Below are 17,060 nucleotides of genomic sequence, written 5' to 3' on the forward strand. Positions count from 1 at the left end.
GGGACCGCAACACCATCTGCTTGGAATAATGTGTGCGCTAAGAGCACTACGGGCTTAAGGCGGGTTCGATTGATTTGCTAGAGATAAAATGAAATATTTTTAATTAGCAAAATTGAGCAACGTTGAAATAACGGGGAATGCTTCTGCAAATAAACTATACACACCTTACAATAATTTAAATATATTCTATTCCTATTCTGTATTTCAAACCACTGCTGAATGAAACATGAAATAGCATTCTTCTTCCCTGTCACATCGCTTTAAAGATTCAATTCGTAAATGCACACCGGCTGCGGTAACGCTTCGGTGCGGTTTGGCACACTATTGCTTTTAGGCGCCTCACCCCAACCTCCCATCCCCGGCCACGCCAAACAGCTGACATGGTGGAGCAACGACCATGGTAGCGTTCCGTACCGATTGCAATCGGGGTGCCAGTACCGCTCCGTGATTGAAACCGAAATCGGGGACAGAATAAACCATTAGTCAATTTAGTGCAGCGCAAAATCGCAAACTCCCCCGGGTGCAGTCGAATGCGGGAGGCAAGATTGATCGAACCTGTAATGCAATATTGTGTAAGCTTTCACTCTAAATTTTTGGCTCGTACTGTTACTACTGCACGAAAGTGCACCCGGAGGAGGGTTCGGGTGGCACCGGCAGAGCTAAGTACGTTTTGTGGCTACGGGAGCGATTGAATTTGACAGTGGTGGTAAAATCCGTTCTCGATTGCATTGCTGCCATCATGGTGGGTGTAGAAACAGGATCATGCACAACTTGCAAATGCACAATCGTAATAGATCCGTAGTGCTTGAGTGCATTAGCTTGAGGTTACTGGAGTGCTTGGAGCGCTTAAAATTTAAACCAGAAACTGAGATAAACCCACAATACATTTTAAATGGATTAAACTGAGGTTTGGTTTCATTGTTGCTCTGGTGATGGCCAATAAGTTGTCGCTTATTGCAATAAAAAGTAAAGCAATACAAATGTCAAACAAATCATAACTCTATTTGAACTTCACATTGTCTGTTGGACTTGTTACATGAAGTGTTCTAGATTCCATTAAAAAATTGAATTGGTGTTCATATTGGAAATAATCCGGTTCGAAGGACCAAAAATTTCAGAATGCCTATCCTGCTATGGACAATCAATAAGCCACTGAAAAACACTAGTGGTGTAGGCAGGCCTTGACTGACCAACGGTTGTTGTGCCAAAGAAGAAGAAAAAGAAGTCTTTTTCATCAAAATGTGTTCAGATATTGTGATAAAAAGTAGTACAACTTATTCGTCGAATCTTACTGTCTTAAATTAAGGTCTAGGAACTCTCCTTACTTCCCAAATAATTATTCTTCTTAGTCATCGGTACTATAATTATTCCCAACTGTTTCTCGTACTTAGTTTAAAGGCTTTACTGTGTATTTCTCATAACTGATCATTCCAAGAATTGGTTAAATGAATTCAATTTATTATATATTATCTTTTAAATACATAGAGTTGACAGAACAATATGAACAAGGAACAAAGTATCATTTCTTAAACGGCTCATACCTACAAACTTGTTTAAAAAAGCATAAAGAGCGATAGAAAAAAGGTGCTACGCTTTATTACACCCGTGTGCCCCTCAGTGCAAAGTGTCACACCTAATCAGGAAGCGAACAAAAGCCCCGAGCATTTAAAGGGGAGTATTTTTTTTTTATACCAAAGGGGCACATACCGGTCGGAATTGTATCACTATTTTACCGCTACAAGCTCCGGGTGCGGTATGTAGGTTTCGTCAACAGTCACCGGCCGGACTCAAGCAGCACCGAGATGCACAATTCAATCTGCACGCTCCGTTGCAGCTCGATTGCATCGCAACACATCTCGACGCATTGTGCTGCGCAACGGTTGCGATCGCGAACCACTGCGGGAGACAATTTAGAGTGTGCACACTTGAATGCAGTCCGCTCTCTCTCTCTCTACTGGGTTACGCCGCCACTGTGCTGGGATGAGTGTGTGGTTGACTGCTGTGGTATCTCCAGCAGTCCGCCGTCGCCGTCGGAATTCGTTGTTCAACGATCGGTCGATTATTATTGAGTTGTACTTTTTCAATTATGATGTCTATAATAACCAACAAAAGGGATGGCGCACTCTCGGTCGCTGCCGGTAGCCCCTGGTGCTCTCGGATGACAATGGTGCGCCCCACGAGATGATGATCACCGTAGCTGCCGATGCGCTGATGATAATGATTATGTTGTTGATGTTGATTACACTGATTGGATGTCGGAACTTCCTTTTCCAGCCAGTGCTCTCTCCAAAGCCAAAGGGATGCGCAAAAGGGTACCCAACCTCCCCCCCCACCCCCCCCCCCCCCTTCCTCACCCAAGTATCAGTTTACATCATTGTCGAGCAATTGGTGGAACTTAATTAAAACCAATTCCTTGCCGGTCATGCTGCCAAGGGAAAGCGATACCCTTTGCTTGCGGGTCGCGGCACATGGTCGCCGTTGGCACCTAGGCGGCGAAACGAACCTGACGATCTAGCCGCGCCGGTCATCAAGGGTCGAGTGGAGTTGGTGCAATTTAAGATTTATTTTCCTAGCATTCCCTTCCGTCGGTTTCGTGATGCGGTGGTTGCGGCAGAGGGCTTTGGGGTTGTGTTTGAGGTGAATTGACGCTTACGCTTGCTACAATGAAACAATTTCTATTTCTGCAATTTTTCTTTCCAACCCAACAGGGTAAAGGGCTACTCCTTTAAGGTTATTAAGCTCTTTGTTAGCTCTACATCTTTTGTGTTGTGTGAAAATTTCAAACGCTTGATGTTATTGCCATATTTAAGGTCATTTATATCAATGTTTATGATACAATGGTACTAAAAATTGGAAAAGAAATTAAACGATATTGATGTGACAATAAGTATGATTATTTACTTTTATAGTCCCTTCATTTATTTAATTATCACTGTTTCTTTGTTCAAAATTTATGGATTAAATCAATCCTTTTTAACATTTTTTTTTAGTTTAAAAATTTGTATAGCACATTTTGCCTTCAAAACTCGGCAAATACTATAAAAGTCAACGTAATGTGTTTTTAAAAATCATTCGAAAGTTGTAAAAACAAGACTGCATTTTATACTGATATTTCCTGGTAATTGTGTTGCGTGATTCGTGTGTCCCACGGTGCACAACACGCACCAGACAGCAGGTAATGCACCGAAATCGATGCGCTGGTTTTGTTGTTTTTTGGCTCCAAACAAAGATCACCCGTTCCTCACGTACCAGACGCGATCGGAGCGATCGAGTGCTCGGTTTTTATGATCAATAAACCTTCATTTTTATGCTCCCACGCAATGTCGTCAGCCCACACCCCGCGTGGCATATCAATAAACCTGAGCGCGCAGTTGTGTGCCGTTCTGCCCGTAGCATGCAATTTTTATTCTTAATTTTCAATGACCATTTCGATGCCTAATTTCGGATCGGTTGCGGTTAACATGCGCCTGCGACGCCTAGCCTTGCTTTGCTGACTTGCCTGCTTATCGATTAGACCATAAATCTTGTGTGTACAATTTGTGCAAACGTAAGGCTCTCGCGCCCCGTCCTCCGACATCAAAGCAAAAGGTTGTACCGGGCTGTACCGGGAACTGATCGCGATCGCCGCGATCGGTTGCGATTGTTCGCGTGGACAAATTGGTTCTCCCTTTCAATTAACCGCGGGTGAGCGGTGTGGCCTGCTGAATGATCGTGTAGGCTGGCAACCCCGTAGTACGGCACTGCGCGGTAAGTGCAATTTGTCAGTCGCAAGTCGCGGTCACGTTCACGGCGTTTGTGCACGGTTGCCGTTTTTCTGATTGGCCAATTGACCGCAACGCCATTTTCCGCTGGTCGGTGGTGCAAAGGGGAGCGCATCATCGCGCATCGCGACGGGACGGGACCCATTCTGCTTCACACCGGGCCACCGAAAAGCTAGCGACCCAGCCGTACGCATTTAATTTATTTAGGTTCTGTTTTATCGTCTCTCCCTGTGCCGTTCCGGGGCGGGTTGCGACAAGTCGTTGGATTGTTTAAAACGATTAGGTAGCATAAACATCACACTTTACGGCTTAGCTGCATCGTAAAGCCAATCCCTCCCGAATGAAGAAAAAAAACTGCCTCGCAGGACGGTAGGACTACTTTCAATTAATTTATGACGCAGCAGCATTGAGGCAGGGTGAATGTTGGTGTGATGATGAATTTAAATTTTATTTCAATGAATTTGTGATGCAAAGGCAAAGGAAACAACGATGCAATCGTTTTCACACACAAAAAAAATCTCCAAATCACCAATGAAATGCATACGGCACATGCATAAAGTGCACTCGAAATGGCCGAATTGCCGCAGCCCTGCGCAAATGCATCATAATAAGCTGCACAGGCAGTGCAAACTGCCAAACGACTCAATGGTGGCTTCTTCTGCCTGATTTTATCGCCATTTGTCGAAGGCGCAGCGTGCAGCAGTGTGTGTTATTCCGGCCGATCTGTGGTCTCCGGCTCTTACCTTTCAACAGGTCCAGCCCACCACCTGTGCTGTAGTGCGAAGCGTATGAAATATGAACGACGGACGGCGCAAAAAGCAACCGGTCAATGAAAGCCCGAAAATGCTCAATGCGTTTTCGCACTCATTTGCGTATGAAAGCGTGACTGGAATTGGCAGTGATTGATGCTCTTTTTTTGTTTTGCTTCTTCGCTCTACGTCGCTCTACGTTCATAAGCGTCGGGCCGGTGATCGGCTCGAATGAATCATTATAACGCAGTTGTCAAAGCGTCAAAAAGGAAAGAAATGGGAATGGTTTGCGTCTTTGCGGCTGGATTGTGCGATTTTTATTTCTTCTTTTTTTTTTTGGTTTCTTTCACCTGAGGGAGGAGTTTACACGCACCTTTGAAGATGAATAATTATTTCCTTTTAGTTGCGGCGTAAGCTGGCGTTAACTTTTTTTTCACTTTAAGACAAACGGTTCGAGAACGCCATTCGATTCCAGTTGTGATTTATGTTGTTTTGTTATATTCATATTGGAATATTTAAATCATATGAGTTTTAGAGAAATTATAATGCATTTTTCTTCGCTGATTTAAACCAAAAAAATGGGCTGCTAAACGGAAGCATGCAACAATTTAAATTTATCAATGTAAGTTGGTTTTACCTTTTTTCAAACTCAGAATCCAAGTTTTTGAATTGTTTTTACATTGTTTTAAAATAAAAAAATAAAATAAAAGAATTATATGACAAAATTACGCATATATTTCTCATATAATTCTTTTATGAACAGGTTTGAAACAAAAAATATCGTGAATCATATGTACCATTGCTAGGCGTCTCCATTGGGCGAAAATTGTGTAAATATTTCGTTGCCCACTTCACTGTCTACTAGAGCTCGCGCCGACAACGCAATAAAACTCGGTCAGCCAAAAAGGAAGCCGTAAAGCCTGCTCGGAAAGGCTGGCCGCGCGCTGCTTAGATTCCCTGAACGTCTGCAAAGTTTTTGCATACAACCGGCGGCTTCTAATTGAAATGGTGCGTTGCATCGTGCTTCACCGGCACGCTCGCATTCTCTAAACGCACGCTGTGTTAGACAGTGGTAAGAGCTGAAACAAAAGAAGAAAATGAAGGAAGTACAGACTAATACCAGGCTGGCTTGGGGCTGGAAAACTTTGCACCACAAATCCATAGCCGCACGCCATTGCTCAAGTAATCATGTAAGCTATATTCCAGATACAAGAAAGCAACGGTTTTAGACGAAGTTTTTGGACAAAACCCTGTCACTTACAAAAAAATCTCAAACAAAATTTTCTTTAAATACGTAATAAATGGTAAACGGTTCTAAGAGGAGTTTGAATGGCTTCACCTCGCCAATCTTTAAGTTTGGTAACTTTTTTCAATTCATCTTTATAAAAGATTTCCTTTTTTCAAGCATTCAGCTATTTGCAGTGTGCAATGGTGTTGTATTCCCACACACTTTCTGATTTTGGTTTTTAATTCGCATTACAAACCATTCTGATTCAATATTCAATCCTTTTAAAGTTTATGAATACAAACAATTAAGCGTTTATGTTACCTGAACTATAATTAAATGCCTGCTTAACTTAAAAATGTAAGACAATTAAAAAAGTCTAGTTTTGTCTGCTAAAAGTGTCAGCATTGATGGATAAGTTTGAAAGAAAAATAAAATAGGTTATAACGGCCTATTCTTGCACAACATTGCCGTCACATGCGGATGCTTTATTTTGCCTCCTAAAAACACGTCATCATGTACTGAGACTCGACGCATGGTGACTGATGACGCACTAGTACAGTAAACCAAATCCGAATGCTAAAGATGCTTAAATATACATTACTGCCGTCACGTGCTAGGCTCACGCATTAGCATGCATTAGCTATGAAAATATCCACTAGCGAAGATCGCGCGAAAATGTACGCACCAATGCTGAAAATACAAAACAATGTTGAAAATGAAATATTGAGCAAAAACTTGGTAGCTAAAGTTATCTGAAAATAACAATTAAATACAAAATAAATCGTTCATTTTCTATACTCTTGTGAGTTGTAATACTTAACCCTTTTTTTTCTCGCATGTTGCATGAAAATATCTGCAATGAATGATACTCAATTGAAAATGCACCGCACTCTGTGTGAGAAAAAGTGAAAATGCGCCCCGATTAATGAGATACGTGCAACATGTTTCAAATTTTACCGACAAAGCAAACGCGAACCATAAGCACTCTAATCACGTACCGGCGTTAGCGGAGCAAATCAAGCAAAGTGCTTCTAGTGCGACCGCGACCGAGAGCGAAAGCGAGCGAGGCGATAGCGATTCAATCAGTTTCGATGTACCGATCAACCCCGAAGCACACTGCTGCGCGGTACATGAAACAATAATGAGCAGCGGGCTCTGTTCAGTAAGAAAAAAGGAAAGAAAAATTGATCGCTCTACTAATGGAGACAGCTTTTAATGAAATAATTAATACGGTATCGCAATCGCCGCCGACCAAATGCCGAACATTGCGCGGCGATGTTGTGCATTCCAAACAGTCGTAAAATTGTAAAACAGGTCCATTTGGACGGGTGGCCACCCCGCATTCCCCTGCACGGCATACAAAGTTGAAACGCGATCTAGTTTATGTTTTACTTCGCAGGGGTTTTGCGCTCTAGCTCACTCGTTTTACTCGCGCCACTCTTTGCGTTCGCCACCATTTTGCACCACCATTTTCTACCTCTTCTGTGTGTCTGTGTGTGTGTGTGTGTGTGTGTGGAGAATCACAGATCACATCTGATCGCCGTGGCCCCGCCGTGTCGTGGCCGCCACCGAATCACCGCTCTTTTTGCGCAACTGAATCTATTTCGCTTCCCTGCCGATCGCGCGGCCGTTTTGTTAATTGAATGTACGGGAGCCCGTCATCTCCGTCGCATCGTATGTGCACCGGTCCGCGGTTAGCTGTCAAAGACATCAAAGGCAGGCAAGGGTCTGCCAACCTGTGCCGGCCGCCACCGGGCACTAAGGTCATCATTAGTTTACCGTTAATTGACACCGTTCCGGGGATAAAAATGCATTTTTCAAACAATTAACCTTGGCGGACCGTGCGCCTCCATCGGTGGTCACACGAGCAGCGCGAGTTCGGTCGGTGGCCGATGATTCACAAAATTTTCAACCACCCGATCAGGAACGGTGCTCTATGTTTATGTACGTGTTTATGTGTGTGTACATGTGTGTGTGTGTGTATGTGTATGTTTGTATTTGCTGGTTGATTGCACATTAATTGAATGTGAAATGGTGCTGCTCCTGCGAAACGCAAAACGATCAGGTTTTCGACGGCCATTAAGGACGATGGGTGGTCGAACAAGCTGATCGTTCGAACGGCAATAGAAAACCAACAGCAATATGCTTGCTGAAAGACCGATTGCTGTTTGTACTGCGCTGTAGTTGTGGAAATAGTTCAACTTTTTATTCACACGCTCGAATGGAAATGTGTGTCCATAACATACACTCGCTCGATGAATTAGATTTATCCGCGCAAAGCAATAAAGCATAAAAAACCTACCCCCGGAGGTTAATAAGCAACAGGCAGCTGCAGCTGAAACGATAGCAAAGGAAACAATCGATCCAGCACACTAAGACTCGCCTAGTCTAAGCCCGCTTTTCTCTAACAAACGATGTCCATTCAATACGCCGTCACATAAATCGAGAAACGAGCCAGTAATGAAATAGGAATACAACGGCAGGGGGGAAAAAAGACAGATCATTAAAATACCACCGGCGATTCCTTTATCTACGATACGCGAACACACACATACACTCTCTTTTTCCCGGCCTGATGGAAAGGTGCATGGTGCAAGATTAATGAGCTATTGTGCCGTTTGCTCGGTAATATAGGCAGAAGTGCAGCAAAAAGCACCGTGACGGATGCCTAATCAAACAAGACATTTCAAATCTATACCCACGATAATTGGTTACGGCCGCGATCAGAATCGGTTGCTTCTCCTTCGCCACACAGCACACCGTACACGATCGCGCTAATAACGATGGTTGTCCGGGATGTATGCAATCGAGGGGTATGGGTTATGCTTCTTTTTTTTTTGCTCCTTGCTTCCATCTCATTTCCCATTCCCAACACGAATGGCGCCGCTCTATCACAGCACAGGGCTCAAAGAAAACCGTACGGATTGCAAAACCGGTGGAAATGGGAGTCACGTGCACGGCATATGCAGGTGCATACGGGACGGGGGAAAAAAGTATGTTTTGTGCCGCCATTACCCGACTGTTGCCGACTGTCGCAATAGATATTAGTGGAAAGGTTAGCCAGTTTCCTGCACGCTCGCCTTTTTTATCGAATCGAAAGTTAACGATGGCCCCCAATGGACCCCATTGTCCTTCGATGTGCGATGAATATCGAACAGTGAATGGGAAAACATTACCTCTTAGGAATGATTTCAACGGATTGGACTTTTTCTTTTTCTCCCTTGTAGCTCATTTCTGCCTTTTTAAGGCCTTTTATGGTGTAATTCATTAATAGATTAATGAATTAATGCTGTTTAAAAATAGGAATTTCACCAACAGCAAGACGTGACTTCTAGACAAAATCATGATTCATCATTTTTGATACAACATATCACGCTTTCATATAAAATTACAGCATTTATATTCAATACAGGCGTCCCTCGAGATACGACCCATTCGAGTTATGACGATTCGCAGATACGACGATTTTTATATTGACAGTTAAAAGTTGTCATTGTGAAAAAATATTATGTATTTTTTTTTTGTGCTGATAACCGTAACACACACATGTCCAAAGATTCCACAACTACCCAATCTTGAATATCTATAACGTGTAAACGGCTGTTGGAGTAAAATTAATACATCACCGAACATTGTTTTAAATAAATACACGATATCATAGATTTCGACTATTAAACTTCGGTTATAAACTTTATATTCACAGATATTCGACATACGACTATTACGACTTACGCCTAGCTTTGGGACATTTTTTCGGTCCCAAATACAATCATATCTCGGCAGTAACCTTTAGTTTAGATTCAATAGTTTCAATAGTTTCAATAGAAACAGAAAATGAATCAGTGATTCAAATTATATTGTTGAGATACAGACACGAACGCTCTGTCATCTGATCGTGTTTTACGAAACACGAAGATCGTTTCGTTGAGCTTTTAGCTTTCCGCTCTGTCAAATAGTTTATAGGTGTAAGTGTAGTTCTAGCATAAATCTCCTTCTTCTAATTTTGCAACTCAACAAGCCACAACCGCCGGTGAAACGCGCAAGCACAACTTATCCGAAATCGTAAGATCGAAAATTGGTGCCGTGACCAGGATACCGAAGGATTTGGTTTCTTAATTTTACAGACAATCGCGTGCACGTAACTTTAATTGCTTTAGTCGCTACGCAATCTACCAAGATCAATGTGACCTCGAAATTAAAGAAACCAGATTCGTCGTTATCCTGGTCACGGCACCAATGTTTCGTCGCGATTAGTTTTCGGACAAAGTTTTCCTTTTCTTTCGTGAATTTTTACTGCTAATAATTACCGAAGCTGTTGTAATTAATTGCCAATAATGAACAGAGCTAAAGAGCCCAAATTCTTACAAGAATGTTACAAAAGGTGTTTTTTTGTCAAAAATCACGCACGATTGCTCAAAACTCGCTTTCAAATTAGGAGTTTTATTGATTTTTCAAAGAGAAAAAGATACATTTGAAATCAATGGCAAAACATCTGATTGGAAATAATGTTATTTTCAATATTAATGGATATTATCTACTGAACACAGATTGAAGTTGTACAAACACGTGTAGCTAACATCTCAAACACTCATGACGAATGGCTTAAATTATCAAACCCAAACCGATTGCCCGCAGCATTCGAGCCACAATACGGGCAAAACCACCCATCAATACGGATGCTTGTCAACTGCTGATCAAAATTCAAACCAACAGCTCGCCGTACCCCCGTATCGGGTGCCGCACACGGTTGTGCAACCGGGCCGACACGGGAGGGTGGTGGGATGCTCCTTCGGTTTCAATCAAAGAGACCGCAGCAGCGGCAGCCGCCGTACCCCGTACCTGTAACGCGACAAACCGCTCGCCAGATGCAACACGTGCGCCGATGCGCCGCAACCCTTTTCCCATCCATCTGACCGCGGCCACACGAACTGCGGTTCACACAGAGTTGACCGGTGGTGGTCTCCGTCGCCAAGCTGCTGCCGGTGCCACGATCCATTTGGCAGTCACCGTGCTGTACCGTGTATGGTGGTGCGCGGTGCATCGATTCCATTCGATTTCCGTCGCTATGTTCGGCTAATTGATCGCGGCATCTATTATATTGAATTTATGATTTCACTATTTGCAATATCAAGCACCCAGCCGGCCGTTACCGTGTGAACCGTGTGCGGCGGGCTGGGAAACTCGTCGGCCGGACCTGTTGCGGACCTGTGCATTGGTGCGATCTTTGAACCACACGCGGTGGCGGTGGCGCGTTATTGATGATTGCATTTCAGGGTTTGCCCTCCGCCTGTTTGCCCTGCTTCCTACAAACCAAACTAACTGCGGCCTTTTCTTACCCTTTCTCTTCTTTCCCCAGCGGGCACCTGTTGGTTGCGGCGGTTCGACTCGTCGGGAAAGTGCAGCCAGCTGTTCGCACGCAACGTGACGCGGGAGAGCTGCTGCGGGGCCGGTGCCAGCGGTGGGAAGGGCTACAGCGAACGGGACATTCCCGACGTCGGCCTGTTCTTCCTCAACGCGTTCAACGACGGGATGGAGTGCACATCATGCCTAGGTAGGTGCAGTAGGTGTGCATACTAATGCGAGCCGACGTTAAGTGTCTCTTTGTTGGCTGAAGGTGAAGGGAGCTAATTTTAGTAAATGGTGCAATTGAGCGATAGAGGTTTAGCTAACGATATTAGGAAAAGTCGTTATAATTACAGAAGAACTAACAGTAACTAAACATATAAATTGAAGCAGCATTTACGATTGGAAATGAATCTACCAACTGTAAGTTTAGATTTGTTAACACTTTAACGAACAGTTCGGCTACAATTTGGTATTATTTTTCCATTTTAAGAAGACAAATATAGTTAGACAGGAGCGCTGAATAAAGACAATAATTATAGATTTTTTTTCCTTTGTGTAATTTCCTTCAGATACCTGCGATCGGACAAAATGCGGCCCGAACAAACGGTGCGTGATGCGTCGCAACCGCCCGAAGTGCATCTGTGCACCGAGCTGCAGCGGGGGCAGCAACAAACGGCGCCCCCAAACACCCCGACGCAACAACCGGCTGCATCAGCTGCACCAGCAGCAGCACCAGCAGCAGGAGGAGCAGCCGCGCTTTCACCAGCAAAACATTAAGGTGATCAACCTGAGCGAAAGCCAGCGCGGCCACCGACAGTATTTCGCCGACGCCGGGCGGCAACCGAGACCGCGCCAGCTCCGGTACACGGGAAGCCCGGAGAAGGGCGGCAGGAGTGTAAAAAAGACTAGCCTAAGTGAGAACCGACCACCACCGCCGCCAGCCGACGGTGGCAGCCAAAGAGCGAGCGCCAAGCACGGCGCGAAGGATAATGCTAAAGCTAGGAAGCATAATTTATTGGAATCTGTGACATTAGTGAGTAGTAGTAGCAGCCATAGTAGTAGTGCTAGTAGTAATCGTGCAGGCAGCAGCAGTAGTAGCGGTAAGCATAGTAGAAGCAGTAGCGGCACGTCCAAAGGCACCCCGTCCACCGGCAACTGCACCGTGGCGGGCATCGGTCCAGCACCGGCCGGCTGCACCGCGCCGGGACGCGGCTGGACCGGTGGCGAACGGATCGTTCTACAGCAGAACGGGCTAGCTTTAAATTATCCCACCGGCAGTAAGGGTGCGGCAGCAAAAGGACACGGTGCTGCTGCTGCGACATCGGTCCCACCCAACACAACGCGACGCCACCATCGGAAGAGTCCAGCGGTGCCGGTGCGCGGTGGCAACCAGACGACGAGCGAACAAACCCACCGAAAGGCCACGACCGTGGCACCGTTTGTCGCGTTCGGGAAGCCAAAGCTGCTGCGGGTGCCGCGGGTCGGCCGCAAGCAGAACGCGACCGCGGTGCGGGTGCCGCGCCGCGAGCCAAACTATTTGGATGACGTTTTCTTCATCGAGAACTATCACAGCAAGCAGCGACGCAATCGCAAGCACCCGGGCCTACCGATCGAGGATGTGTGGGGCAACGAAATTATGGTGAGTTTTGCTTAGCTTTGCCGCTCTGGCAGACATTGTGTATCATTGTTGTGAAATGAAATTAATCATTGATACTGATTTCTGTGTTCTGCTTGCAATCTCAGCATCAGGCTAGTTTCTACAACCCAGTTTGTGGCACAGACGGTCGAACGTACAAAACGGAGTGTCAGCTAAAGAAGCGTGCTTGCCGGCAAGAGATCACATCCCTGATGGTAGCCTACAAAGGACATTGTCAAAGTAAGTAACGACTTCATGTATTAATCCAATCAAGCCACAAAAAGATAAAAACTTTCTGGAAATATGTGTGATGTAGTCTAGGTACACTTCTAGAAGATAAATGATCAAAACCTTAAGATTTCAGTCCTCGTCGAGTACTTCTATACCTTAAAGTAAGAGTTAGGTAGAGTTTGGAGTTTCCGCGTGAAAGTAACTAAGCAAATTGTGAGTTGTAGTCTTCATCTATAAACAATCTAAAACGTTTATGTTTATACGTCAAATAATTATCAATAGAACTCCCTAATTTCTGAATTGTTCTACGGTCGTAGTTAAGTAGTCTTTAATCCACAAAAAATCCAATTTTTGTTTGGAGAAGTCTACTATTGAATAAAATGTCTCTTCAAAGCACAGTCTTTGATGCAGCTCTTGGCTTCAATTTTCATTTGTTGGGTCTATTACCTCGTAGCCTTTTTGCAAAAAAACTGTTGTTGTACTAATGCTATTTACCGTTGTCACATCATTTCTTCATTCTATAATGAGCAACAGCTGAATATAGCTTACATTTGATGGTTCTTTTTATGACAAACCGTTGAATCATTTGTCCATTTTTAACATATTGAACTAGCTGCTCTGATCATTATTACACCAACCACGCAGCTGATCACGTATCACTAACCTTTTTCGCGGGCCTGAACACTGACGTGTGGCATACGCAAGAGACAACATATGGTCGGGTTAGCTATAAACTGTTGAAAGCGATACCCCCGAAGCTAATTAGAGCAACTCCCTCGCATGATCGCGAGCGACAAGATGAACGTGACTTCCTGCAACGCTACCATTGCCAAACTCGTGCGCACGCCTGGCCTGGCGCATCATTGCGCCCCGGCCAGTAGAAGCAGCACCCAGGGCAGAAACATCAAACAGGTCATCCTCCCTCCCTTGCACACATCTCACGCCCACCCATCTGCATCCTATCAAAAGCCGAACGTTCACTTTGATGACAGAACGCTTCAGCACTTCGCGCAACACCCGCGAAAACCCACCAGATCAAACCGTTCTGCTCCATCACTGTCCAAAACGTGTGTGCGGAACGTGCAGTGCGGAAGAACCAGGGGCCACGAGCCTGGCGGTCGTAAATTTTACCCTGATTTATTTTCACCCTCATCTGCCTGGCGAGTGGCTGGCGATTACCACTGGCAGCGGAGGACGCGCGATTAACGTAGCCCCGGCTCGGCGTGCGCTACATCCACGTTGCTTTGAAGATACGCATACCGCGCTCATCGCTCAGGATATGGCGGTGCTTGCGGTGCTCGAATCCGTTTGCTTGTCCACGCCAAGGAAATTGACCAATCCACTGTGTGCTGTGTGTTCATAGTTAGTGCTTAAATGCTGATGGAAATGGTGATCATCAGCTGCGGAATCCCGGTAAAGATTATTGTTCTTACCGGAGCGACGGTAATCATCGGTCTGGGCTGTATCAGAAGTTGAAATATTTACGATGCATGGCGCTGCTGATCAGCGGCTTTCAGTGCAGCACCACGGTGATGAGTGGTAATTGCACACCGTGTGTAGGTTTAACGATCGCAAACGATCGTTCAGCCTGCACTGCTGGATTTTGCTAGGATGAATTGTTTACCACGGCTTCTACCGCTGCAGTTTATTTGTAAAGTGCAGTACCGGAATCTTGTTGGTCTCTTGGTAGTGTAACTGAAGTAGGTAAATAAATCATACTGATTCCCCTTAATCACTCTGCTTTCTACTAGCAGAGGTAGTAACACCATATCAAACATTATTTCTGTTCCCCCCTGAACAGAAAAAATGTTTAATATGGTGTTACTACTACTGGTAGTAGAAAGTTTTTGATTTTGCTCAGACTATGAAAATTAGCCTAACAACAATGCAATTTGTCAGATAATTTTTTAATAATGGAGCCCTTCACAATTAAAGTCAGCTTTTTATAAGCAGTTTGACAGTTGGATGGTTGAAACTATGTCAACACTTCATACAAAACCACACATAAAACTAGCCTACGATTTTTAACCTATATTATACTAGCCTCAAAACTAGAATTAGATTCGAGGACCTGCTCCAAAAGATGGCAATACAAGGTGGTGTTTACATTTATCCCAAGGTGTATTAAAGAGATCAGGTGATAGAATCTAGAATCAAAGTGTATGTAGTCTAGGTGGTCCCATAGCATGTTTTTATAACCAAATTTGAACGTCATTTTTTGACAGGACGGGTGAAAACTTTTGCTCAAACAAGCTTTCTGGAGGCTAGACGAATACACAAAACACTCTTAAAATCTTCATTCAGAAACAACAGCGATAAAAATCAGCTTTATAAATACATACACCTTGGAATAAGCCCACATGTATCCGTTTATGTTCTAAATGTTAAGATATAATATGCCCGAGAATCTATGTTGCTTAACATATTTTGCAAAGTCTTTTTACCAGCTGGTTGGCATTTACATTCGTTTTAAATGATTTGTGACATATAACATCAACTTTCGCTGTGTGCCCCAGCTCTTTCAAACCGACGCTGCGTAGCAGGTTCTTATCTTAATCGATTCCTACAAATCCAGAAACATTCACCCTTCCCCAAAAAAAATAGCTAAAAACGCCGTGCCACCTCAAGATCAGTCGCGCACCGTTTTCAGTCAATTACGAGCTAAAAGATCAGCTTACCTGCACCGAAAATCAGTCAAAAGCTACCCAAAATCCCCCGAAACCAATAAACGGTTAATAATCATACTTAAACATCTGAACCACCGAACCACCTTTCACAAGCATCGTCCAAAGATTGAAGGTGCCAAGGTGTAGCGAAACCGAAAGAGAGAAATAAAAAGAAAACGCACCAAACCAAAACTAACAGGACTTTTCGCCCCATGAGCAGTCATTGCCATCCACACCATTTCCGATGACATACGGCACGGCACTGAGATGAGGTGCAGCAAAATGCACTGGTTGTGTACGAGCGCTCGAGCGCGCGTGTGTGTGTGTGTGTGCAATTTAACCCTTTTTTGTCACTGCCCCTTTGCCGAGGCCTGAGGCTGCCCGGGCAGTCGCAACTCATCAACGGTTTGCCGTGGCGTGACGACTTTTGGCACACGCCCGCCAGTAGTAGAGTGGCCTCGGGCCAGGTGATTAACGGTGGCGAGAAAATTAAATCAACACGAAATAAAAAGGAGCGAAACAGGTAACCAGGGGCTCCAACCGCGCGTGTGAATGGGCTGGTACTGGGGGCTGGCATACGGGGTGGGAACCATACACACATACTTAACCGCTATCTTTCACTCGCGTGGCATCGTGTTATTTGTTGCAAGGGAGGGACGTAGGAAGGGCAGCCAGCCCCGGCCGCCGTATTAAAGTGCGTGTGCAAAAAGGGTTGGCACACTCAGCCCGGGACCTGAATCTGAATCTGTGTTTCTGTGTGAGTGTGTGCGTTTATCGTCACAGTTGGCATCACCTCGTGCCATAGCGAAGAGACAGGTCGTGTGCAGGTCGTGCTGTGTTTAAACTGTTCTCGTTGCAAATTGCTTGCATAAGTGTACTAAGATGATTTTTGTTCGTTTTTTCTTCCCTTTTCCCCATCTATCCTTCTTTAGCATCCTGTAAGTTTGTACAGTGTCCGGATGGGAAGCGCTGCATCGAAGACCAGAACGCCACCCCGCACTGTGTGTCCTGCGGCGTAGCGGAGTGTCGTGCTGATCGATCACCTAAATCCGTCGTCTGCGGTACGGACGGGATCACCTACCCAAGTATCTGCGAGCTGAAACGGCAGGCCTGTCTAAACGGTCGGGCCATTCCGGTCGCTTACCGGGGAAGATGTGTTGGTAAGTAATCTTCACAAATGCTCCGTTTGACGGAATATATAAAATTTTAATGCTTGAACACATTAAAAAGACGTAAGACAGGACCAGTCAAGTAAAACAACTTTACAAAGTACGAACACGAACGAACTTGATTGCGACACAGAGATTAACTCATTTAATGACTTCTTATTAGCCTCACCCTGACTCGATAATCGGGTAACTAAAGACAAGTTACGAGTCTAACTGGAACAGAACTCGGATGTTGTTTACGACCTTGAGCTTGTTGAAAATGTTCTGAAATATT

The 17,060-nt window shown here is 44.7% G+C and overlaps 1 protein-coding gene across 3 annotated transcripts in view; it reads left to right on the forward strand.

Moving 5' to 3' along the window:
* LOC1276936 (uncharacterized) overlaps positions 1–17,060 on the forward strand; it is a 72,088-nt gene that overhangs the window by 32,686 nt on the left and 22,342 nt on the right. For all 3 annotated transcript variants that reach the window (XM_061643556.1, XM_061643557.1, XM_061643555.1), the window contains exons 3-6: positions 11,095–11,289; positions 11,654–12,723; positions 12,828–12,960; positions 16,550–16,777. In XM_061643556.1, the coding sequence (XP_061499540.1) occupies positions 11,095–11,289; positions 11,654–12,723; positions 12,828–12,960; positions 16,550–16,777 (1,626 nt within the window). The remainder of the gene's footprint in view (positions 1–11,094; positions 11,290–11,653; positions 12,724–12,827; positions 12,961–16,549; positions 16,778–17,060) is intronic.

The sequence above is a fragment of the Anopheles gambiae genome, chromosome 2 (genome assembly GCF_943734735.2).
Source record: "Anopheles gambiae chromosome 2, idAnoGambNW_F1_1, whole genome shotgun sequence".
Taxonomy (NCBI): Eukaryota; Metazoa; Arthropoda; class Insecta; order Diptera; family Culicidae; genus Anopheles; species Anopheles gambiae.